The following is a 22,680-nucleotide window of genomic DNA, read 5'->3' on the forward strand; positions in this document are numbered from 1 at the left end:
ATGGTATCATCACTTGTCGATGATGGTCTTTGGATCTACTGTTGCTTATTTGTCGCGGAAGTTACCTGGCAAGTTCAACACCTTGAATAAAACGAACTGCATTATTAACTCTTTATTTCATGCAAGCGTCTAGATACCCTTTTCTGTTTCTATACCACTGATTCCTCTGTCATGCTTTAGCTTGGCCAAGCTTCCAGTTGAACAGAACAACTGCACCTGCTTACAAGTGCTCATGGAGTCGACTGAGTGGGTAGTAATGACAATATCGAGGAATCTTTGGTACTTTCATGGCTTAGTATAGACCATTGCTATCATTATCTGATTACACTGGCCAGTGTAAGAAGATATGAATTTCTGTTCTTCATGTGTCAAGTGTGGTGTACATGGTATCATCACTTGTCGATGATGGTCTTTGGATCTACTGTTGCTTATTTGTCGCGGAAGTTACCTGGCAAGTTCAACACCTTGAATAAAACGAACTGCATTATTAACTCTTTATTTCATGCAAGCCTTTCGATATCTGTTACTACTCTATTGTGATCTTTTAACATTAGAACCGCGACCGCAAAAACATCCTATCCCATTTTTACTCCTGTGTATATATCAAGATCAAACTGGAGCACTGATTTAAATTTTGTTTATTACTATGTTGTGTGTAATAAATGCTCAATGTCTTTACATGGGGCTTGCTAAAAATCAGCAGACAAAAGTTTTTTTTTAATTCAATGATGATGAAATGGAAGATTGTATCTTGCTTTGAGGCGAAATGGTGGGACATAGGAAGTATGAAACCCTTAACATCAAATAATAATGGTAGATTGGTCATTATTTTTGCTATTTAGAACACCATTTCTGATACATGTGTGAGTAGCTTTCAGACATGTGGATCATCATGTTTTCGGAAGTTGTCTGAGCGCTTAATCTTCGGATGAACATCACCACTGAGGAAATTATGTATATTTAGAATCCTGCAATCACTTATATCAACGTTTAAACAGTCTCATTACTACGTTATTTCTCTTCTTGAACAATACGATAGCTACATCTTCATTTTTCTTTTGATTTTTCTCTGATGTGTACTGTACGTGGTAAATCGTTGATCATCATGTAAAAATGCTAAAAGAGAAATAAAATTTAGAATAAGTTGCTTTTATTTTCATAAATGTTGACTTGTACTAGCATAATAAATGTTTTATAGGTAAATATTTTTAAATAAGATCATAATATAAAAAGAGCTGATGAAATAATTATTATGTTTTTTTTGCTTTCCAAAGATTCTTTGGTACTGCCGGAAGAGGGGATTTGGGGCTGTGAGGAGGGTTCCAGGTACCTCGAATAGCTTCTTGCTTTGAAGTCAGTTTGTCATCTTGTAGATTATCTACCGATCGTTTACCCGACCTTTTCTTGTCTTGTAGGCAAGTTAAATGATTTTCGTAAGCGTTGCTCGTTATAATACAATTGTCCCGGAAGTGTAAGAATCCCACTGCCAAATCCATGTACTTCGCAAGATCTTTAAGTGACTTAGTGATACTCTGATAATGAAATTGCGTTGTGATATAAAGACCCTGTTCTTTAAGAGATGTATTTAAAAAAAACACCTGGAGGCCAGAGATTTGCAATGAATCAACAGAAGTTATATCCACACCATCCATTAAATATCTATCAATAATCATCTTACTTTCGATAGAAAGTTTGAATCTATCACTAACAAATTTGGCATTACCAGAGCCTTCCACAGCTGCCTCCATGATTGCTACATCATTTTCTGTATTGTATCGTTGTTTTATTTTGTCATGGAGGATCCTCAAATCAACCTTAAACGAAGAATCACAGATGGTATCATGCATAGTCAAGTGGGTATCACCCCTAAAAAAATATTGAGTTTGCTGTTTAATTAGTGTACAGAATGGGACCTTACCATTTAAGTCGTAGATGTGATCTATAGAATAATCTTTCAGTAATTAATCCCCAAAACTTGACAACAAAATCCCATTCGGAACTGTCAATTTCTGGGTTAAATAGATCAGGTTGATGCTTGATTATAAGCAGGGTTTGCAATATAAAATAAATACAGAAAGATATGTCGTTGTTATCTGGACTTAATTCTGGATCATGAGTTTTCTCTAATGATTTGACTTGCTTGTACATATTGATCCAGTTGGCGTCAGTTGTCTTTTTGTCGCTATACTCTTTGAATATAGGGGCGAGTATTGGTTTGATATGCGCATACTCACTGGTATTGTATTTCTTGGGCTTATATTTCCTTCTTAGTTCGTCCCATTGTTGACTTGTAAATAGTGTTGATTGAGAATCAGGATATGTAAAGCTTATGTCTAAAATGGAATTTAGACCTAAAGAGACTATTGCCTTATTGTTAGCAACTAACGAATGATATTGTGGATGAAGGTTGACAGCTTTAGTTTTGATAATGGATCCCACTGAAGATTTTGTGTCTTGAACGTATACCTCATCACAATCGACAATAACAATGTTTGATTGGGTGCTATCAGATGCATTCGACTGTCGGTCTAACTTCTTTTTTATTTTTGCAATCTGGTTTCCAGCTTCATGTTCAAATTCATAAGCAACAAATTGTCTGGTGAGAGCCTTTCTTATTGCGATAGAAGCCTGAGTATCTTGTTCAATCTGATCTTTCTTGTCTGACATAATAAACGTTTACTTTTTGAAAGTGGCTCTTTCCAGCATACTAATGTCACGCGGAAATTCAACCAATCATAGTTCATCACCGCTTCCGCCTGCAAGTCAATCTTTGGAATTCCAAGATCACCATGCCAGTGCACGATATCATGCACAATCGTCCACAGATATTTGGAAGAGATTTATTGCATTTAGAAGAGGCTTTAGGGAAACTAAAGTCAATGTTTTTGAGTATGTCGAAGCTAAGATGGTCGTGAAGGATCATCATCAGAGACAAATTTAGATTCAATCAGCCGAGATTAACAGTGCAGTCTTTGATCTCATGGAATTCCAGTAGCGCCTGCCAAATTCTATGAAACACTATCCTTACAGTATTCTTTCGCCATTGGAGCAACGGCAGTCCGTCAAGTCACAGCTAATGGCACCATAATCGCTTTTAACTCATCAGAAGCACGCATCAAAGCTTGCACTATAGGAGTTAAAGTTGATAATTTCGCATTCTTAGGAACGCCCACACTTTTCATAGAAAGCACAGTATATTGTGTCTCTTTGGACAAGTTGTCTTTATTAAAATCCGCTGCTCTGACACCAGATTATATTTTTTAAAGAAGATAATCATGCATCCAACATCCTTTATGTATTGGCTGCATTTACTAAACTCTTGCTCCATCAGACATGTTGGATCCATAGTCTAGTACTCATACAAGTCTGCTCGTTCCGTATGTCGTCAAAAGAGCTCGAGGATGCATCTGAACTTGTACGTCAAGTCAATCAATTGTATGGAAATACAGAATTTGTGCCAGTTCATTTTTACCACCAAGACATTGATGAGGACGAGCTATTGTCATTTATGGGTGCAGCCAACTTTAGTTTGTGCTTGAATGAGCCTCCACATCAACCGAATCATCCTTTTTTAGGCATGATCGTTTTTGTAAAGGATCCCTCAAATATCACACAATTAGCCAATGCGATTCATAATGCTTTAGTAAAAAGCATTTCATCATCCAATGTTGAATAAAGCACTTGACATAATAAAAAAAAAATAACAATAATAATTAATCGCTGTTGTACATGAAGCATCGTGTATAAATCACTAATACAGTCCAGATTATGATGTCAATGCTCCCTCTAAAGTTTATTTTGCCATATAATACATTTCTTGTGTGGAGAAGCACCTCTTTTTATGTCAAAATTTCAACACCAGTTTCTGTGACAAGCATAGTATGTTCGAATTGAGCTGATCTTTTACCATCACAGGTTACTGCTGTCCAGTTATCTGGCCAAAGCTCATCTCTCCAACTACCTTCACAAATCATAGGTTCAATTGTAAAGCAATGTCCAGGCTTCATAACACCAATGGCCTTATTATCTATCCAAAAAAAAATCAATACAGACTCTTGATGACAAACAAAGACACATACTGGCATAGTGAGGCACATTAGGTGCACAATGGAAAAGTTGGTTGATGCCATGTCCACAAAAAGTACGGACGACAGAAAATCCATTCTTTTTAGCATGCTCTTCTATCACTTTACCAAAATCACGATATCTAACACCAGGCTTGACTGTGTACAAATAGAAAGAGTTTAATATCTTTACATTGGATCTACACTTTTTTTTACCCATTGCAATTGCCTTTTCTAAGCATTCTCTAGCACATTGAACCAGTTGTCGGCCCTTTTCATCCCACATTGCCTACTAAGTATGTCTCATTCAAATCCCCATGGAAACCATTATAATAGCATGAGACATCCAAATTGACAATATCACCTTCCTTCAAGGGGCGCTTATCAGGAATGCCGTGGCAAATAACTTCATTGACAGATCTAGTAACAAAAAAGTAAGATTTACAGGCACTAGAGTACGTCTTTTTTGACATACGTGCAAACAGATTTGGGGAATTTGTAATAATTCAAAGGAGAAGGATAAGCACCACGTTCAATGGTGGCATTGTGAATGATTTCATCTACATATTGCTGTTAAATTACAGATTGTATGCATTTTTCTTTGTGTTACCAATTTCGTCAGTTGTTATTCCAGGACGAATAGCCGCAGCACCAATATCTAAAACTTCACGAGAAATCTACATATACAATTAATTTACCTTTGATCCATGTCTTTTATTTTGAATGGGTTCAATTGTACCTTACAAACTTTACGCATCCCTTCAATTTCCTCTGCGTTTAGCACCTTGATATTTGAACTTGCACGAACGTTTTGTTCTGAAATAGGAATACTTGTCTCAGCATAGTCAGCTATAAAGATAATGAGTATTGTATCTTATTGTACTTTTTTGATATATATATTTACGGCGCATAATTTCTTTAGGTACTTGACGCATAGGTGAAAGAGGGTAGACTGCTTGAAGGTCACCTGTATATCTATAGTTGGGGAAAGGGTTGTGTGGTTCACCTGTTGAATATTGTATTAGAAAATGCTTTTCTTATAAAAATTCTAATTACTTTCAAGCTTTGCTTTATGAGCTAATTTGTGCTGACCCTAATAAAAGAAAAAATATAAATACATGCCAATGCTCCACTGTCTATTCTTGGTTACCCAGCTTTTTTTGAAGCATTCTTGAGAACAAAAGAAAGAACCTTCAATTTTCAACTTGATACAAGTTGGACATTGAAGTGTAGCAGCTTTTTCACAACCTTCAGTCAAACAAACTTTAGACATTTTAAGAGATGGCTAAAAAATGAGTCGGGAAAAAAAAAAAAAAAAAAAAAAAAAAAAAAAAAGGAACATAATTGTGACTGGTTTGATCGGAAAGAAGTAGAAGGTTATGTCATTTATGCCTTTCTCAATCTTTTATTTCCTTAATGACAAGAGTCATTCGTTCTGTAAAAAATATGAGTAAACCACCAATTTTTCGTGATTCAGTTAACAAGAAAATAAACGAAAGGTAAAGGAGGATTAGCAAGTTTATTTCTTTTTGACCATTGTTATTTTAGGCTAACCGATTCTTATACGGTCGACCAGAGACTTCACGGACTTTTAATTGGCAAGAAGGGAAGGAGACTAAAGAAGCTGACAGAAGAAACAGGCACGAGGATCCATGTAGAGCGAGGCACGGACCAAGTGATGATTTATGGTGAACGAGAGAATATTGAACAAGCAAAGATAGCGATTGAAAAGGCATTAAGACAAAAGCAGAGACCTACACATTTTTTGTCACTTCCTATTCCTTCTGTTCATCATCAATTGGAAGCATTCTATAGTAAAATAGATTCCGTAGATCCTGCAGCCTTCATATTACCTGCCAATTTCCATATCACTTTGGGTGTTATGAGCTTAGTCGATCAGACCGAGGTTGAGCGAGCAGTGAGATACTTGAAAGAAGAAGGATCAAAGGTTGTGAATGACAAGTTGAAGGGTAGACCGTTGGATGTGAAATTGGAAAGATTAGGCGTTATGCAATCAAATCCAGGTTTGGTAGAGTAAATTAAAGAAGAAAGACTGATGTTATGAATAGAGAAAGCACATGTTCTTTATATTGAACCACAAGATGATACAAAAAGGTTGATTGAGTTATGTAAAGGATTGACAGATAAAATGATTGAAGGGGGATTTATGGAAAGAGAGAAAAGGGAATTAAAAGTGAGATGATGAAATGATACAGAGATTGTATATTAAAATTACCATTTAATAGTTGCATGCAACAATCATAAATACGACACATTGTAATAAAAGAGGGAAAATGAGAGTGTGTTTTGATGCGAAAGGTATCATTCAAGAATATGGAGAGATCAATTTTGGAGAGATTAGGTTGGATGAGATTCATTTGATGAAGATGGGTAGAACAGGACCTGGGAAGACATATGAAAGTCAAGGATATATTCTGATTTAATAAATACTTTAATGCGGTTGTATTGCAGATAAATCTAAAGAAGAGAAATGACCGGTTGATAGAATCAGTTGTTGATTCATTCTGATATGATATAATGTGTCTTCAAGCTCATGAACATGTTGTTGATACTGTCTTTGTTCATCATGTAAATATCTTATATAATCCACTGATTTTCGTAAAATTGTTCCCTTGTTTAATTTAACTGCCTCTTGACTGTCTGGTAATAAAGTAGCCAACTCATGAATACGCTCATTGATATTCTCTCTTCTTCTTCTTTCTACCGCATTATGGCTTTCTCTTCTTTGTCTCTTCTTTTCAAGCATTGTTTTCATACTTTCTTTTGATTAGCTTTTTATTATTTTCTTTATTTTCTTTATATACTTTTTCTGCATTATTTCATCATCAACACAATCAGGACTTGTAGGTTCTGTCTTGGTTAAAGATTGATTATTATCTTTGTATACTTTGTTTGTTAAAAAAGTCATTTTATTATTAAATATTAATTTTGGTGGTGAAAAAGATGAATTTGTTGGTGAAGGATATAACCTGTTATTTATCGATTCATCCTGTTTCTGTTGCTGCATATTATTACAAGTAGAAAAAAGAAAAAGAAAAAGAAAATGTGCAAGTGAAATAAATGTGCTGTTACAAATATGACGTACCTTTCTCACTTTAACAATACATAATAACGTGATTCATTAAAGAATAAAATACAAATTAAAAAATGGATTAGTACAAGTCATGAAACATCTATTGTAATACAAAAAAGGTAGACATTATATAAAAGATAATAGCATGTAAAGAACAAAACATAGTATTCTCTTCCCCCCTTTTCACTGAGTTTTTTTTTTTTATCTGCAATCGAATTAGAATAAATAATAGTAATTGGATCAAAGAGAATATAAGCAAGGCATAAATGACATCATCCTTTCTCTTTCTTTCTTTTATTATTCATGTCAGACAGTCAACCTACAAAACAACCATTTACATCCACCAAAGAAGAAACAAAACCAGGAGGCAAAAATACATTATTCAATCTATTAGCTATTCCTTTTGCTGCCATAGGTGGTGCTTTATCTCAAATCACTCAAAAATTCACAAGAAAAGACAGATAATGTTTATTATAAATAAAAACATATTTTACATTTGCATCATGTCTTCATCTTGAACATTGTCAGGTTCATCCATATGAATAGCCATTTCATCCAACATTTCTTCTAATGAGATCTCTGGTAATTCTTCATCAGACATATCTTCTACTTCTTCTGGATGTACTGCATTATTGCCTTCATTCTTAAAGATGTTGATATTTGCTCTGAATTCGGGGTCTTCTTCAATGTCACGCATAAACAACTCCATATCATTCTCAATACGTGCTTGATCTTGTTTACGTGGTAACATCTCATCCACTTCTTTACCCAACTGTTGCAATTTCCAATTTCTTTGTTTGGACTTCTTCTTGCGAGCAGGATATGACTTACGTACAAGCACAACATCCGGTAATTCTGTTTGGCTTAACTGGTCAAATTCATCATTATTAAAATTGGCTCGAGTCAAATCATATCCCATCACTGTATCTCCTGGGTTCAAAAAGGCACCCAGATGTGATCTTGCGATGAATTCCTCATCATTTCTTCCAAAATCAGACATACGGGCCACATGTACATCACACAATATTTTTTTACCATCCACGGGCCCCAGTGGTTCCACATCCAGCACATAGAACTCAACCATACTCTTTGCGCTTCCTAGTGCTATAAAGGGTTGTCTATAGTATTGTGTTGTACTCACATCAGCCGTGGCTAATGTATTGACATCCAACAAATGAATAGAATTACTGATACGTGTACAAATCAGCAATCGGTTGATGTTGCCAAAGTTATTGGCTAGTTTTTTTGGTATACAAACTAAATCATCTCTACAAATAGGCACAATTTCTGCTGAATAGGTAAACTTGTAATTGCTTACACTTGTATGTATATCTTTTGAAATCAACTGTTCACTCGTCTTGTATCGCATAGGCACTACAGCGCTCAAGAATTCAACCATCTTGATGGCTTGATTACGACTTCCATAATAAAAATCGATACCATCCTTGGCTTCTTTGATATTCGTCGTATCCTTGTGTGCATTATGCTTCAGAATAAGCTGTTCAAGAAACAAGAACGTCCGCTTATGCTCCACCTTTTGACGCACTTGGACCACTGCCTTCCATGTATTTTGCGCAGCCAATCGGGTACATTCCTCACACTGTTGACTTGACACGACAAACTCAACTTCAAAGATTTGCTGTAGGATGGTGTTGGCAAACACTTCTTTCTGAATTGTCAATTTCACCTTGACACGCTTACTGTGAGGCTCGGTCCAAATGAAACCTGCATCCACCAATCGAACCTTGTTTAATCCTTTCAATTTCTTTAGACAGAGTGTCAGCAATTCTCGGGATTCGAGTTGAGCGGCGACCCAAATGCCAGGTGGTTGAAGGTATCGTTCACAATTACGGCAAAAGTGAAGCGTAGCATGCTTGGGAATACCTTCTGTAATATCAACCTCGTTACGAATACAGTTTACACACATATTAGCAGCATTAGGAGGTGTAGGTGCACCACAGCCTGGACACTATCATAAACATATTAGTTTTCTTATGGATAGCAGTTGCTGCGGCATAGTTTACCAAACTATATTAAAAAAAAAGCAAGTTTAGTTTATGCAAATAATACTAGTCCGATTAATTATCATTGCTATATCTTACATTAATTGTTCGGTGATTTCGGGATGATACTCCATATTGTTTATTGTTTTAAAGACAAGTGATAGAGAGAGAAAGAGAAATAGGGAAAGAAAAAGCAATTTTTCATGCTTATTTAAACTGACATTCTAAGCCACAACTATTATAAATCACAAAAACATAAAACTGCTTGTCTTTCTTAAATTTTTTTTATTTATTAAAAAATGCATATTACTCGTTGTTACTTTTGTTCAGGGCCTTGTTACCCTGGACATGGTACTATGTTTGTTCGTAACGACAGTAAGGTAAATAATATAAATAATACTTTTTTTTTTTAGAATTCTCTCTGATCACGCCCCTTTTTAATAGACATTTCGTTTCTGTCGATCTAAATGTCATAAAAACTTCAAAATGAAGCGTAATCCTCGTAAAGTTCGTTGGACCAAGGCTTTCAGAAAAGCCAGTGGCAAAGAAATGGTTATTGTAAGTTCTTTTTGGATCTTTAATTATAATCACTCACCGATATATAGGATTCTACATTTGAATTTGAAAAACGTCGTAATGTTCCTGTCCGCTACGATCGTAACTTGATGGCTACAACAATCAAGGCTATGAAGCGAGTGCAAGAAATACGTGCTAAGCGTGAACGTGCATTCTATAAGAATCGTATGGCCGATAATAAAGATAAGGAGAAAGCAGATGATATCCGAGTTGTCAACCAAAACATTGAATTGGCACCACTTGAACACAAAAAGAGACTTCAAGCTATCAAGACCGAAAAGGAGCAAACTGGAAGCATGGACATGGAAGAATAAAAGAATTATGAAAAGAAAAGAGATTACTTTTGTAAATAGACAAAAAAAACATTTTTATAATAAAAGAAAGCATATGAACAAGTTCAACTCTTTATTATTGTCTGATGTTGCCATTGTATTCAATGCCCATCGCATACTTCATGATTTCAGCCTATGATAGATTTATGAGACGATGCATACCATCCATTTTATTTACCTTTGCAAACCCTAATTGATCAACAACACTCAGACCAGCCGATCGAATCCAAGTCACTGGTGCCAAGTCTGTTGAATACAATCGATGCAACTTGTCACAAGAACTGATCATCATGATATTGCGCAAATAACGTTCAGATGCATACTGTCTCAATAAGTGAATACTTCCTATATCCTGTCCTTCCATCGTTCCTTTCTCAATCAGTTGCGACAAACTCTCGACATCCAGTATGCCTTGGTTCAATCCCTGCCCAGCAAGAGGATGAGTGGCATGTGCCGCATCGCCTACAAGTGCCACTCGATCTTTCACGTAATGTTCTGCGTTTCGAAGACGGAAAGGAAAGGAGGCTCTTGAATTCTCTTGAATATCCACGACCTGTGGTGGAAGTGAATTTTCACGTTCAAAGATTTCTTGTTCACCCAATGACTTTTTCGCAACACTCTCTCTCCAAGCGTATTCTGCTCCAATGTCGCATGCTTTTCCAGACGTGATTTGCTGGTAAAGGTATTTTAAGTCGACATGTGACATGCGAAAGGCAGCATTAACGATATTGCAAAAGTCGTGGGAAGACACCGTCTTTAAAGCCTTGGCAATTTCAGGGTAAGTAGACCATACCATAGAAGCATACCCTTCACCAAGCTATTTTTCATGAGAGAAATGATTTAAATTGTATAAAAAAGAATCTTACCGGTAACATGGCAATAGGTCCAGTGGGTAAAAATCGCTGCCAGGCTGTAACTTTACTTTCAGGGCGTTCAGGATCTAATTTTAATGTTGCAACAACACCTTGTGCATTATAGTCCCAACCCAAAGACTCAATCTGTGCAAAGCCGCGTACTGGGCTATTGATGCCATCAGCCCCTACCTATACATTTTGCTCTATAAACAAATATAGACTTGTATACTTCTGTGTTTTGTTACCAGTAAGCGCGCTTTTAATTGTTTTCCATCATCCAAATGAACTGTTGGCCAATCATTGAGACTCAAGCCATCTTCTCTTGATGTAGTTTCTTTATCGATTTCAGCCACTTTTGTCTTTTCAAATAAATCAATCTGTACTCCTTGAGAACGACATTCTTCGATACGTTGAAGAGCAGCGTGTTGGACATTTATGTTCTCAACCATATAAGCAATGGTCGGTTCCTTTACATCCAAAATAGCTGAATCCAAGTGAATGCTGGCTCCTGTCACACCATCCCAGACACGCATATCTCGGTATCCATGTACTCTATCCATTGTCAGATGCTGCTTGACACCAATTTCTATCATTCCGAATATTTAATAAAGAATAAATTTACATGACTTTCATATGATGTACTTTGAAAAAAGTTCATGGTGCCTGGTGTTAAAGACACGACACGATTTGAGTAATTGTACTGTTGAGGCTTCCAGCTTTTAACATTGGACAAGTCCATGGCTTCAACAAGCGCAATACGCTGACGACTCACAGAAGGACTAGAGGCTTTAACTGTGTTAGCAAACAAAGTAAACAAAGCCGACTTACTTTACCTAAAGCACAGGCAAGTGTGACACCTGCGACACCCCCACCAATAATGACAACATCATAAGCTTGTTGTATATCTTTGGAAACGGTGACTAAACCTCTTCTTCCAAATGTATTTTTATGAAAGTAACTCTTTTGTAATGATCGCAGCATGTTGACAGCTCTAAAAAAAAAGGAAAGGGTTTTTTTTTCGTTTTTGAATTCCGCAAACAAAGGAAAAGAGTTGAGTTTGATCAAGCACTCTGCTCAACTTTAAAAGAACATCCGATTTTAATTTAATATGTTATGCTATATTATTGAGTGTTATATTTTGCTGTTGTAAAAGGAGCATAAATGGTTACTTTCTTTTGATGAAATTTTGGCTTTTATAATAAACGTAGACAAAAAGAAATTAAAAATAGCACCAAAACATCAGTTACTTTGAGATACTTTTTTATTTTTGAATATTATCTAAGGTAAGGCTATCCATATCACATTCAATAGACAATCTTGAAATCATTGTCTAAGACGAAACATGTATTTTGTTCCTGACTGATTTATTGTATTTGGTTAAACTCAATTACAAAGCAAGTACAGAAAGGCTGAAACTTAATGATGGAGGCAACAGGAACCATTAAGGCACTCATTGAGTCATTGATAAGATTATTTCTTACTCGTTCGTTTATATTGGTAAGATTACTAAGCAAGAAAAACAATATTACATTCTAACATACATAGTTTCAATCCAACTAATACATTGGCCATAAAAGAAATCATGCAAAGACTTATTACTATAACAAGTTAAAATTCATCATCAGATCTTTTATGCTTTAACTATACTAGTGTTGGAGATGTAAGGCTTATAGCATGATTTATTATGTCTGCCTATAACAGTTTTTTGATTGATTTAATAAGCTTCAACATTAAATCTAAAATTCCTCTACTTTATCCTTTACAGCCTTGTCCTTTCAATCTGTCTAAATAAATATATTTCATTACAAGATTACCTTTTAACGAAGGATTGGGATTTTTATTAGAAAATCCCTATGAAAATCTTGTGATTTCACTATAAAGAGTTCGCTATTATTGATTTCTTTGGCTTGTATTTTTGAAATTAGAAAGTATATCACAGTTAAAATTTGGAAAGAAAATAAAGAACTGTTTTATCGCTAATTAAGCAAGTCTTTGTGGCCTCAAGTACTAGGTATTGATTAACCTGTTAAAAGAAAACATAAATATGAATTTGAACTTCTTCTTTAAATGAGATATACATAGGCGATTATAAGTTTTTTGAGCAAAGAAAAAAAAAGACATGTGAAAAAGTACATTGAAAATGAGCATGATCTTTATGAGCTATTACTTTTTATTATTTTAAGAAAGTTACAATTTTATAATGGATAAAGTCACCTTAGAGTACACATAAAGGTAGTATAATTTCATATGACAAAAAACTGCTGCAAAAGCTTTTTTCCTCTTGACAATGAAGGACGGCGCAATTTCCTTTGAGTGTTAATCATGCTTGTAAACGACAGACCTAATTTTCTTTCATTCAACTTTTTTCCTTGTTCTTTCTTTTCTTTACAATGGCTAACACAAAACATATTGTCTTGTCTTAAAGTTGTACATGATGTAGCGCTTAATCCAATCAAGTCTGACACAACTTCCGAACTGCTGTCTTCCTCATCAACATCTGAATCAAATAAAAAGCTATCATCCGAGTCATTTTCACAAACATTCAGTCTGCTTGGAGCCCCAAATAAAACTTCGCATTCACCCAACTCTTCGCATAGAATTGTATTAAAAAAGTCTTGCGTGACCCAATCGACTGCTTGAGGAACCTTGGTTTGCGGACATGCTAATAATTTTGATGTATTGATTGCGAAAGGAAAGGTTGAAATCATAAAGACAAATCGCTTTTACAGGAAGAGAATGAAAAGAAAAGCAATAGGCAAGAAAAAAAAAGAAAAAAAGACTGGATATTTTTATACGGGGTTTTTCTCTTTTTTCACGTGTGGATCGTATACAAGGATTTCTTATGAACCCTTTGGCAAGTACAAACAATAATGGTTATAAACGTTATACATAAGATAAGCAAAGCAAAAGAAGACAATAACAAATGATTTTCATAGTTTTAGCTTTATGAAAAACGCAGATAAAATTGATATAAGATTGGAAATTTCACAAGGACAAAAGCCTCTCTATGCACCTCTCGTTAAGTTTGCTTTATGTAGTGTTATTCAAATGCATAGACAACTATTGGTGAAACAGCCGTTTGTCTCGTGTGTTCATTAGTAAAATTGCGCACAACCCTTTATTGCAACAAACACTTTGTTTGTGTTTTTAGATACTCTTTTGAGCTCAAAGTTTGCTAAAAGTGGAACAAGTTGCATAAAGAGCTGTAATATGTTACGTATCATAATAGTTGTTTACAACAATTGCAATGTACTCTTTACTATTTTTTTTTCTTTACGTTTACCCGTCAATTTCTGGAGATCATTCTTTTCCTTCAGGGTTCCACTGTCTTAGTTTAAAAACAAGCATACTGCTATCCTGACCTAATTACAAATGCTGTAAAATCGTTTTTACAAACTAAATTTTTACCTCAGCTCTATTTGATGTTTGCGCTGGATTATCGAGTCATATCTATTATGAATTCTCAGGGAATACTAGTTCACCAAGTTTTTTTTTTTTTTGTTATAGACAAACGGAATAGGCTTCCAGCATAAATTTTCATTAATAAAATTTATTTATGACTTTGTTAAGCTGTATATTATTCTTACAAAACACAGATACAAGAACCTCATAGACGAAAAGTTTGCTATCTATTTTTTTTATAAGAAATAGGCTCCTATTTTAAACATTTATGTTGATGCGTCAAAAAAAAAAATACCAAAAAAGGATAATATGACAAACAAATTTCCTTCCCCAAAAAAATGCTCCCAGTCTCTTAAAAAATTACCCTAAATTACCCGCTATTCCTTTAAAAGCATAAAGTCAAAAGAAAGATGATACCGTTGCTTTTTTTCATCTAGTATAAAATGACACCTGTTCCTATATTTGTATTAATGGGAACAGCCGGATGCGGCAAAACAAGTGTTGCTGAACAAATGCAGTTACTCTTGGGCTGTAAATTCCTTGAAGGTGACTCACTCCATCCTCCAGAGAACGTTAAAAAGATGTCTTTAGGTAAAAGAAGCAGTACTCTTTATATTGACAACTGGTGTATTTAATTTTTCCTACTTTTTTAGGAACTGCACTAGACGATGATGATCGTTGGCCATGGTTAAGAAAGATCCGTGATCATATTATTGATCATGCCAAAGATGTGCAATCGTTGGATGTCAATTCTAAAAAACGAGTTGTGGTCGTCACTTGTTCTTCTCTCAAGAAAGTATATCGAGACACATTGCGTGAAGTACCAAAAGATGTTGGAACAGTCATATTTGTTTACTTGAAAGGATCACACGAACTTTTATTGAATAGAATTCAAAACCGTAAAGGACACTTTATGGCTGCTGAAATGCTTCAATCCCAAATAGATACACTTGAAGAACCCGACGAAAAAGTTGAAAAGGTGATTGTTGCAAGTATTGTACCTCCTCCCCCTGAGGAGGCTAAACATATCATTGCTGCAGCTGTTGAAAAAGGATTTTTACCTGCATCTGTTAATAATGACGTCTAGAGAAATGTACTAAATATATTTATTTTGCTTTTGTATGTTGAATAAAAGAAATTTTAAGACCTTTTTTTTTATAATGAATTACTAGTTTATCAATTCATAAGCATTTAATCTACTGTATTTTTCAAGTTTTTAGGAAAAAATAAAAAAAAAAACTGAAATCAACTTGAAAACGAAGTAGTAAAAATTTGATAATAATTGGTATGATAAGGTTGAGGTAATTTGAGATAGAACAAACAGTGAAAGTGAATGTTAGTTTACCATGAAAAAAACATTTGTACAACTTACCCGTTATGGGATCCTCAAAAGAAATGGAATTCATGTATCCTGGAAGCCTTTCATTACTATGTTGTGACATGTGTGTAAAAATATAGTATATGTTTTTAGCAGCCATCACGTCATGATTCCATACCGTACAACAAGAGTTACATTTGAGGACAACATATACTTTTCGTTTTGATCTGGCTGAAATGGTGTTTATTAAGCTTTTGGTTTTACATTGGCTACATATTTGACTAGTAAAAGCTTCAGCAACATACATAAATTTAGTTTTCCTTTGTATATCCTTTGATACCTTCTTAATAGCCTTAGTAATCCGTCTATTAGGGACAGAATTTTTTTTCTTTCATAAATCCAGAACAAGAACCATCGCCATAAGTAATTATTCTTTTCTTGCAAGGAACAGCTGCTTGTTATCTTTGGAGGAAGTGGGATCCATTTTTCCTTATTTTCGTAGTGTTGTTTCTTTTCAACGATAGAACCGGTACCATTATGCTTGATGCTATCAACAAATAATCTTTTGGTAATCTCATGAATTGCTTTTTGTTTTTTGATATAACTTTTGAAACTAAGCTTGATTAGCCTAAACATATTTGTTGTAAGCATAAAGTACTTGTCCTTTAATAAAAGTTCCTTACCAGTTATCCTTGTTATAGTAAAGACACTTGGAGCTAGAAGATCTTGCATGATCAGTTCCACTATAAGTAGGACATTTCATTGATTTTGTAGATGATTGTTCAGTCTTTTTTTTTTTTTTTTTTTTTGGCAATCCTAAGAGCCAATTCTTTGTCTTTTCCTTTTGAATAGCTTTAGAGGTCGACTTTTCTTAATTATTGGAGCCTTTATTAGCTAATGCAGTGGTAGTAGCTACATTAGGAGCAGCAGTATACAAGTCTTTGTCATTATTGTCATCTATGATTTGTTGCAATTTTAGTATGATTCAATATGATAGTTAAGAAACATGTACAAACCCAGTTCTTCTTCAGACATTTCATATGTATGTAATACCTCTCCCTTTAGTTTTTTCCTCTTTGCTTCGATTGTCTTTTTATTATTGACGTAAGACTTTCCTTTGCTTAATATTATTTGCATTAGTTTGCCTATTCATATAGAGAAAGTACAAGCTATTAAAAAATATACCTGACTTCTTTTTGAAGCCTTCAAAGGGATCACTGGATGGTACATAACTGAAAGCGGATTTATGGACAATTGGAAATCGCTATCAGTGTCTTCTTGAAGAGAAACTTTCCCTTGAGTCGCTTAAGAGCCTGAAGCATCAATTGCCATGCATATATGGTTTTAGTCTTGTTACTATTGACTAATAACAATTTCATATAGCAAGCTTTGTTTATCTCTCATTTTTTTGGTTGATGAACCCTCTTGAGCTGGGAGGGATTTCAATATAAGCTTCTTTTTGCGCTACATTCGTATTTACTACTGTAAATAGTCTTGCTCTTTGACAAGAAAAGCAAGCAAAAAAATACTTACTACTGAAAAAATTGACAAAGAAGAATCCGAAAAAGAAAAAAATTACATTTTGCTATGCTACCTGTTTTAATCTGTCACACGAATTTGTCAAAAGAGGATCAACAGCAGGTTCTTTACTAAGAAGAGAAGTGAATATGTTTTAAAGGACAATCTTTGGATGGCAACGACACTTTAACACATCGGATTGTAGAAGCTTCTTCACAATTTACTCTGGCAGACTGTCAGGGATAGATAAGATATCCAATTACATTCTTTGGCCTTAACTTTTTTTGGAAAAAAGTCTTTAATGTTTCCAAAATAAATTGTCAAGACCGAGCGGAAGACAAGATCATGCAATTAAAAACAGGTTTTTTTTTTTGTTTATATTTACTATTATTAAAACGAAAAAAGTTATTTTTTTTTTTTTTTTTTTTTTTTTTTTTTTTTTTTTTTCCCCGGACCTGGGATTTTTCCCATTTTTTCCCCCCCAAAGGAAAAAAAGAATGATCGAAGAGCAAAGAGATTATCCTGTAAATTTAGAGACAGCAGAGTTAGTTATATCTTCGGCTTCCAAAAAGCATAATACTTCTAAATTAATGATGAATGCTCTCCATAAAATAAAAGAAAACATAGAAAACCGACGAAAAAAGAACTTGAAATTTTACCAAGCATCCACACTTGTAGAAGGAATCTATAACAAAGAGATATATTCTCATCGACAGCTTTCAAGTAGCATTCATGGAGAAATAAAATATATTGAAAATGACATTTATCAGCTAAGCAAACAACAAGAGATATTAAAACAGGAGCTGAATATGCATAAAGAGGAGATGAGCATCATTAGAGAATATGCTGAATACAGAAAAAATAAAAAGACAAAGCGAGAAAAGCAATATCATGATTTTTATCATGTACCTATTCTTGCAGCTCAATATAAAAAGAAATACATTCGTGCTCTTGATAAGAACTCAGATGCTGAAGAACAGGTATCAAAAGTCAGATCGACCGTGGATTCTTGCCAACTGGTTATCATTGAAACTGCAAAGGCGATTAATGAATCACAAAAGATGGTGGAATCACTTATAATTCAAAAACAAGATGCAGAAAATAAAGTAAAGCAAGCAGAGGAGATGATCAATGAATTGCATGAAGGGCAGAAATTCTGGTCAGGATTTGACAACAGTCAACTACCCACAGCTTTAAAGGCAACACAAGCACTCATTGAAGTTATTCAAAAACATGAAAGAAAAAGTAATACCAATATCGCTCAAGCTGTCAACAACGAAAATGAATTTGTCAAATTATTCAAATTAGCATTATATCAGTATGCTGAAGCAGAAAATTATGCCGAATCAAGATGGGGAAATAGTCAAGTTGAGTTTAACTGTGCAAAATGCAAAAATAATCAAGTAGGTTGGCCCAATTTGGATAGTATTCGCACATCAGATCTGCTGTGTGATTCATGCTATAAAGAAACCCAAACCTCTATGGTTTTGGAAAAGAAAATCAATGGAATGATTGGAACAGAAAACAACAAACATATACAGATACTTAAAGAAGGCTCTAGTTTTTCTCTATCTTCTGTTGCATCTAGCTCATCTAACTCAAGCAATAGGAACAAAACTGGTCTCAAAAAAATGTTTCAAATTATCAAAAATAATAAGCAATCCAATAATACTAATCAAGATTTTTCGAATCATTTTGCTAATCTTTATGTATCTTAATAAAATGTATATAGTTTTGTGATAGTATCTGAAGTTCTTTCTCTTTTTTATTACTTTTTTTTTTCTAGATGATATTATGTACATTATCAAGACTCTATGATAGAAAAAATAACTTCTTAGCTCATGTCTTTTCCTTTCCTTGTTTTTCAAATGTCGCTTAAGCAGTCCTTAATGGACTTGTAATATTCGGGTGAGAGATAGTTGACTAATTCATCTTTTGTTAACCAAGCAAACTCCACAAAATCCTTATTAAGTTTGACTTGACCAGCATATACACGAGCCTTCATGAAAAAGACCTAAAACATTTTGTTAACTTCTTTTTCTGCCTTCTTTATTATATAATCTACCTTTAATCCAGGTTGTTCTTTAGCTGATGCTTCTTTATAGAATCCAATTGGTTGACGGCCAACAAACCAAGTATCCATATCTGCACCACATTGTTCTGTTAATGTACGTTCTGCAGCCTAATGTTAAGGAAACTGAGTATTTTAATCAAAAGAGTACCCCGTCTGCTTTTCTTACTTCATGTAAATACTCTGTGGCATCAATAGGACCCTGAGGAAATTGCCAGGGGTTTTCTCCTGATTGCTTCACAACAAGATACAATGTTTGTTTCAAGGCGCGATCGAGACTTTTCTTGTCATCCTTGGCATCTGCTTTGGTGCTTCTTTCTAACTTTTCAAGCTTTGTTGAAACTGTCAAGCCTTCGTTTTCTTTTTCCCAAGAGACTTGGCTGGCTTGAAGTGCTTCGCTTAGTGAAGTTGTGGGATCTTTCATGGCATTCTGACGTGCTTGTTCCTCATGCTTCCAACGACGTTCTGCAACTGAGCCTTTTTTAAAGTAGAAATCTGTAGGTGTTGTTGCTGCTTCTTGACGTTCTAATTTTTCACGATAATCAAAATAAGCCTTTTCAAATGGTGTGGCATCACGGGTAATCTGTGGTGCACGTGATAATATTACAGAAGCTTGTATACGGCTGTTCTTTACAATCAACGGATTTGCAACTGCAGTGGCTAAACCTCGTTTGATTATGGTATGCTTAAACATCATTAAAGTAACAAAGTGAGTATAAGACTGGAAAAAAAGTTTTATTTGCCGGGGTTGTCAAAAAAGGCTTTTCTCGATTCTGATTTGCTAGAAAATCATATTCCGAATAAAGGTTGATTTTTGAAGGCTTTTATAATAAAACATGTATTAAAAATAAATAACAGTAAGGTTACTTTAAGCCAAAGCCCTTCAATACTATTTATTTTTTAGTACAGTTTAATATTTAAATGGTTTACGCTAGAAAAATTATTTTATATCAAGTAAAAAGAGATGCTAATTATCGTTACTTCTATATCTGCATAAAAAATATGCTAATGTTGATATGATTAAACAGCAATACTGGGGATCCAAATTTACTGCGTCCGGCAGCAAATTTGATCTAATTGGCCATTTTCCTTCTTTCTTTACTAGAAAAATAGTGTAAAAAATATCTATTTATTTATTTTAAATTTCAAAAGAAGACTGTATTACTTCTTCAACTGATTGTTTGCTGTTACTGCATTAAACTTAATGACTGTACAACATTTGCTTCTAACTTGAATTTGAGACGGTTTTAGAATTCTTGAAAAAAAGTAAGTTTGATTTTGAACGATCGTAAGTCAATAAAGACCGGTCATATTTGTCATGCCGATTGGGTGATTGTTTTACTTTTTTGAAAACAGGCTGAGTACTCTTCTTCTTCCCAAATCGAGTGAGCAATAGCCATCGTGTTATTGGAGGCATTGACGTCTCTCTGCTAAAGTGTGCGACATGTAGCACAGGCAAGGACACCAAAGCTGCACACATTGCTACTTTTCTTTAAATTTTCAACCGCTCTCTGCCTATATTGATACAAGAAGAAGCGTTTTCTTGCCACCTTTGGCCCATAAAAGTTTAAAAGGTTATCTAAATGAATGAAGATGTGGCTTACATAAATATAATGCTTTGGCAAGCTTGTTGTCTTGCCTGAAGGGACTCGCCTTTCTCTAGCCGTTATGTTCTGTTCATTTTTCAGTCTTTTCAATTCGGTAAACTATTTTGTAGAGTCTGTCAAATGTTAGTATTCTTTAGTTGTACAACGCCTTATATCACATAATTCAGAACGGATACATGCGGTAAAGACAGTTTTGTGACTTAGGTCAAGAGCAATCGGCTGATAACCACTTTTTTACTTCTGCCAACCTACATTCATCTAACAAAAGTCTGGGGCTATTTAAGATGGACTCTTCACTTTGTGCTCTGTAAAATAAAAACCTGACTGTAAAGCTACCTAACCAGATCAAAATAGCAAACAAAGCATTCTTGTTTCTGTGTAGTCTCAAGTTCTCGATCCTAAAATGGATATGTTTAACGCTGCATATTAATTAGAGTAGATTTCTTTTTGCCTTCTATATTTTAATTTATCAAAGCTCAAAACCCTATAGAAGGATTTCAATTGATCCATATATCTTCTTGAAAGGGTTTCATCCGGTAAAAATGTGCTTAAAGCGTTGGCAGAAATGAGAATATAGCGCTAATGAAGAGATGGTAGCAGTAAAATATTCAACAATCTTGGCAACGGCATTCTTCAAATATCATATGATTTGTGGATTTTATGCTCTTGCCCAAGCTCAGAAGGTATTGAAAGCAGTGATGGCCTACATTTACCTGGTGATTCTGAAAGAGATCTCAGTGATAATATGAAATTTAAGCATTTTTTTTTTTTGAGATATACAAAAGTTGTTGATGCTTTGCTTCACGTCTTGCAAACTAGCGTGGTTAGCTAGAGCAGACCATTTAGGTGCTCCTCCACAAATGGATTGATGGTGTGAGATTGGAATTTGTAAGGTTTTTATAGTGTTAAATAGATTTGATTTAAGAGAGCCTTGATATAAGATCAAAGGTTTAGGTAGGGTGTGGTTCCAAAAAGAGTAATGATTTGACTATGAGTTGCTTGCGTTAAGTGACCACCAGATATTATTAAGTAGATCAGATTGAATTGAATAAAAGTAAAAGCAACAGGTAAAAGATAAAATAAAAAAGAAGTTACAATGAAGTATATAATTCAAGGAAGTATTAGCTCTTCCTCTTTATAAAATAAAAGAAGTATTTTGTTTCAAAGGAGATCTATTTAGATAAGGTAAGATAATACTAATCATAATGTAACTTGTTAGTACTTGGGACTTGGCTTGTGTTAAAGTGATGTAGATTTGTTTAAATTGAGGTTTGAAGTCTTGAATGACTTGAGTTTAGGTAACTTGATTGAACGTTTAACAGTTCTTTAGAGTAAATTGTCTTTGAGTAGTGACCACCAGATCTTTTTAGATCAATAAGGTTAAGAATAAGATTGTTTGATAAACGATAAAAATAAAAGGGATCTTTCTTGATTTGTGATAACTCGGGTATCAGATCAGAAAGAATAAGTAAAAATAAAAAGAAAAGAAAAGGTTATTGTGATCCAATAAGAAAAGATTGCTTTTTAAGCGTAAGAAGATTTGATTTATTGAATTGGATTGGATTGGATTGGATTGGATAATGTTATTTTGTTTAAAAATATTCATCTTATTTATATAAAAATTGGCGTGGCTTATTGTTTGTGTTGTTTGACATCTATGTCGAACGACATCAATGTCGCTGGACATCAAAATTATTCTTGTGATCAGCATTGTTCTCTTGATCTAAAATTTCATCATTTGTGCTACAATAATAATGCTTGATAAATTGTTCATATTTATATGTTTTTGGTTTTCTTGATTTTGTGATGTTTTTAGATTTTCTGTTTTCGTTTGAATTGTG

At 34.3% G+C, this 22,680-nt stretch overlaps 12 protein-coding genes across 12 annotated transcripts; 4 read left to right on the forward strand and 8 right to left on the reverse strand.

Annotated features, from left to right (window-relative positions):
* Positions 1 to 1,250: 1,250 nt before the first annotated feature.
* On the reverse strand, positions 1,251 to 2,667 carry RO3G_10373 (uncharacterized protein; the record flags this gene model as incomplete). The annotated part of the gene is made up of 3 exons (XM_067664958.1): positions 1,251 to 1,570; positions 1,679 to 1,866; positions 1,919 to 2,667. The coding sequence occupies 3 exons, from the start codon at positions 2,665 to 2,667 to the stop codon at positions 1,251 to 1,253; spliced, it is 1,257 nt and encodes a 418-aa protein (XP_067521059.1).
* A 1,172-nt stretch (positions 2,668 to 3,839) lies between these two features.
* On the reverse strand, positions 3,840 to 4,999 carry RO3G_10374 (methionine aminopeptidase, type I; the record flags this gene model as incomplete). Its single annotated transcript, XM_067664959.1, has 7 exons — positions 3,840 to 4,027; positions 4,080 to 4,218; positions 4,358 to 4,484; positions 4,540 to 4,624; positions 4,675 to 4,741; positions 4,804 to 4,913; positions 4,948 to 4,999. The coding sequence occupies 7 exons, from the start codon at positions 4,997 to 4,999 to the stop codon at positions 3,840 to 3,842; spliced, it is 768 nt and encodes a 255-aa protein (XP_067521060.1).
* Positions 5,000 to 5,510: 511 nt separating this feature from the next.
* Positions 5,511 to 6,329, forward strand: RO3G_10375 (uncharacterized protein; the record flags this gene model as incomplete). Its single annotated transcript, XM_067664960.1, has 4 exons — positions 5,511 to 5,563; positions 5,613 to 5,752; positions 5,888 to 6,098; positions 6,311 to 6,329. 4 exons carry the CDS (start codon positions 5,511 to 5,513, stop codon positions 6,327 to 6,329), a joined length of 423 nt encoding a protein of 140 aa, XP_067521061.1.
* A 1,319-nt stretch (positions 6,330 to 7,648) lies between these two features.
* On the reverse strand, positions 7,649 to 9,085 carry RO3G_10376 (uncharacterized protein; the record flags this gene model as incomplete). The annotated part of the gene is made up of 1 exon (XM_067664961.1): positions 7,649 to 9,085. One exon carries the CDS (start codon positions 9,083 to 9,085, stop codon positions 7,649 to 7,651), a length of 1,437 nt encoding a protein of 478 aa, XP_067521062.1.
* Positions 9,086 to 9,460: 375 nt separating this feature from the next.
* Positions 9,461 to 10,051, forward strand: RO3G_10377 (uncharacterized protein; the record flags this gene model as incomplete). Its single annotated transcript, XM_067664962.1, has 3 exons — positions 9,461 to 9,541; positions 9,606 to 9,719; positions 9,767 to 10,051. 3 exons carry the CDS (start codon positions 9,461 to 9,463, stop codon positions 10,049 to 10,051), a joined length of 480 nt encoding a protein of 159 aa, XP_067521063.1.
* Positions 10,052 to 10,443: 392 nt separating this feature from the next.
* Positions 10,444 to 11,904, reverse strand: RO3G_10378 (uncharacterized protein; the record flags this gene model as incomplete). The annotated part of the gene is made up of 6 exons (XM_067664963.1): positions 10,444 to 10,493; positions 10,667 to 10,886; positions 10,936 to 11,112; positions 11,169 to 11,509; positions 11,566 to 11,715; positions 11,757 to 11,904. 6 exons carry the CDS (start codon positions 11,902 to 11,904, stop codon positions 10,444 to 10,446), a joined length of 1,086 nt encoding a protein of 361 aa, XP_067521064.1.
* A 1,262-nt stretch (positions 11,905 to 13,166) lies between these two features.
* RO3G_10379 (uncharacterized protein) lies at positions 13,167 to 13,631 on the reverse strand (the record flags this gene model as incomplete). The annotated part of the gene is made up of 1 exon (XM_067664964.1): positions 13,167 to 13,631. The coding sequence occupies one exon, from the start codon at positions 13,629 to 13,631 to the stop codon at positions 13,167 to 13,169; it is 465 nt and encodes a 154-aa protein (XP_067521065.1).
* A 1,137-nt stretch (positions 13,632 to 14,768) lies between these two features.
* On the forward strand, positions 14,769 to 15,412 carry RO3G_10380 (shikimate kinase; the record flags this gene model as incomplete). Its single annotated transcript, XM_067664965.1, has 2 exons — positions 14,769 to 14,916; positions 14,979 to 15,412. The coding sequence occupies 2 exons, from the start codon at positions 14,769 to 14,771 to the stop codon at positions 15,410 to 15,412; spliced, it is 582 nt and encodes a 193-aa protein (XP_067521066.1).
* Positions 15,413 to 16,514: 1,102 nt separating this feature from the next.
* Positions 16,515 to 16,678, reverse strand: RO3G_10381 (uncharacterized protein; the record flags this gene model as incomplete). The annotated part of the gene is made up of 2 exons (XM_067664966.1): positions 16,515 to 16,600; positions 16,660 to 16,678. The coding sequence occupies 2 exons, from the start codon at positions 16,676 to 16,678 to the stop codon at positions 16,515 to 16,517; spliced, it is 105 nt and encodes a 34-aa protein (XP_067521067.1).
* A 1,307-nt stretch (positions 16,679 to 17,985) lies between these two features.
* Positions 17,986 to 18,673, forward strand: RO3G_10382 (uncharacterized protein; the record flags this gene model as incomplete). The annotated part of the gene is made up of 2 exons (XM_067664967.1): positions 17,986 to 18,564; positions 18,629 to 18,673. 2 exons carry the CDS (start codon positions 17,986 to 17,988, stop codon positions 18,671 to 18,673), a joined length of 624 nt encoding a protein of 207 aa, XP_067521068.1.
* A 352-nt stretch (positions 18,674 to 19,025) lies between these two features.
* RO3G_10383 (mitochondrial 54S ribosomal protein mL46) lies at positions 19,026 to 19,926 on the reverse strand (the record flags this gene model as incomplete). The annotated part of the gene is made up of 3 exons (XM_067664968.1): positions 19,026 to 19,175; positions 19,227 to 19,343; positions 19,402 to 19,926. 3 exons carry the CDS (start codon positions 19,924 to 19,926, stop codon positions 19,026 to 19,028), a joined length of 792 nt encoding a protein of 263 aa, XP_067521069.1.
* Positions 19,927 to 20,305: 379 nt separating this feature from the next.
* On the reverse strand, positions 20,306 to 21,599 carry RO3G_10384 (uncharacterized protein; the record flags this gene model as incomplete). Its single annotated transcript, XM_067664969.1, has 5 exons — positions 20,306 to 20,328; positions 20,575 to 20,662; positions 20,837 to 20,938; positions 21,078 to 21,258; positions 21,553 to 21,599. The coding sequence occupies 5 exons, from the start codon at positions 21,597 to 21,599 to the stop codon at positions 20,306 to 20,308; spliced, it is 441 nt and encodes a 146-aa protein (XP_067521070.1).
* Positions 21,600 to 22,680: the final 1,081 nt, after the last annotated feature.

This window comes from Rhizopus delemar, genomic scaffold (genome assembly GCF_000149305.1).
Source record: "Rhizopus delemar RA 99-880 supercont3.8 genomic scaffold, whole genome shotgun sequence".
Classification (NCBI taxonomy): domain Eukaryota; kingdom Fungi; phylum Mucoromycota; class Mucoromycetes; order Mucorales; family Rhizopodaceae; genus Rhizopus; species Rhizopus delemar.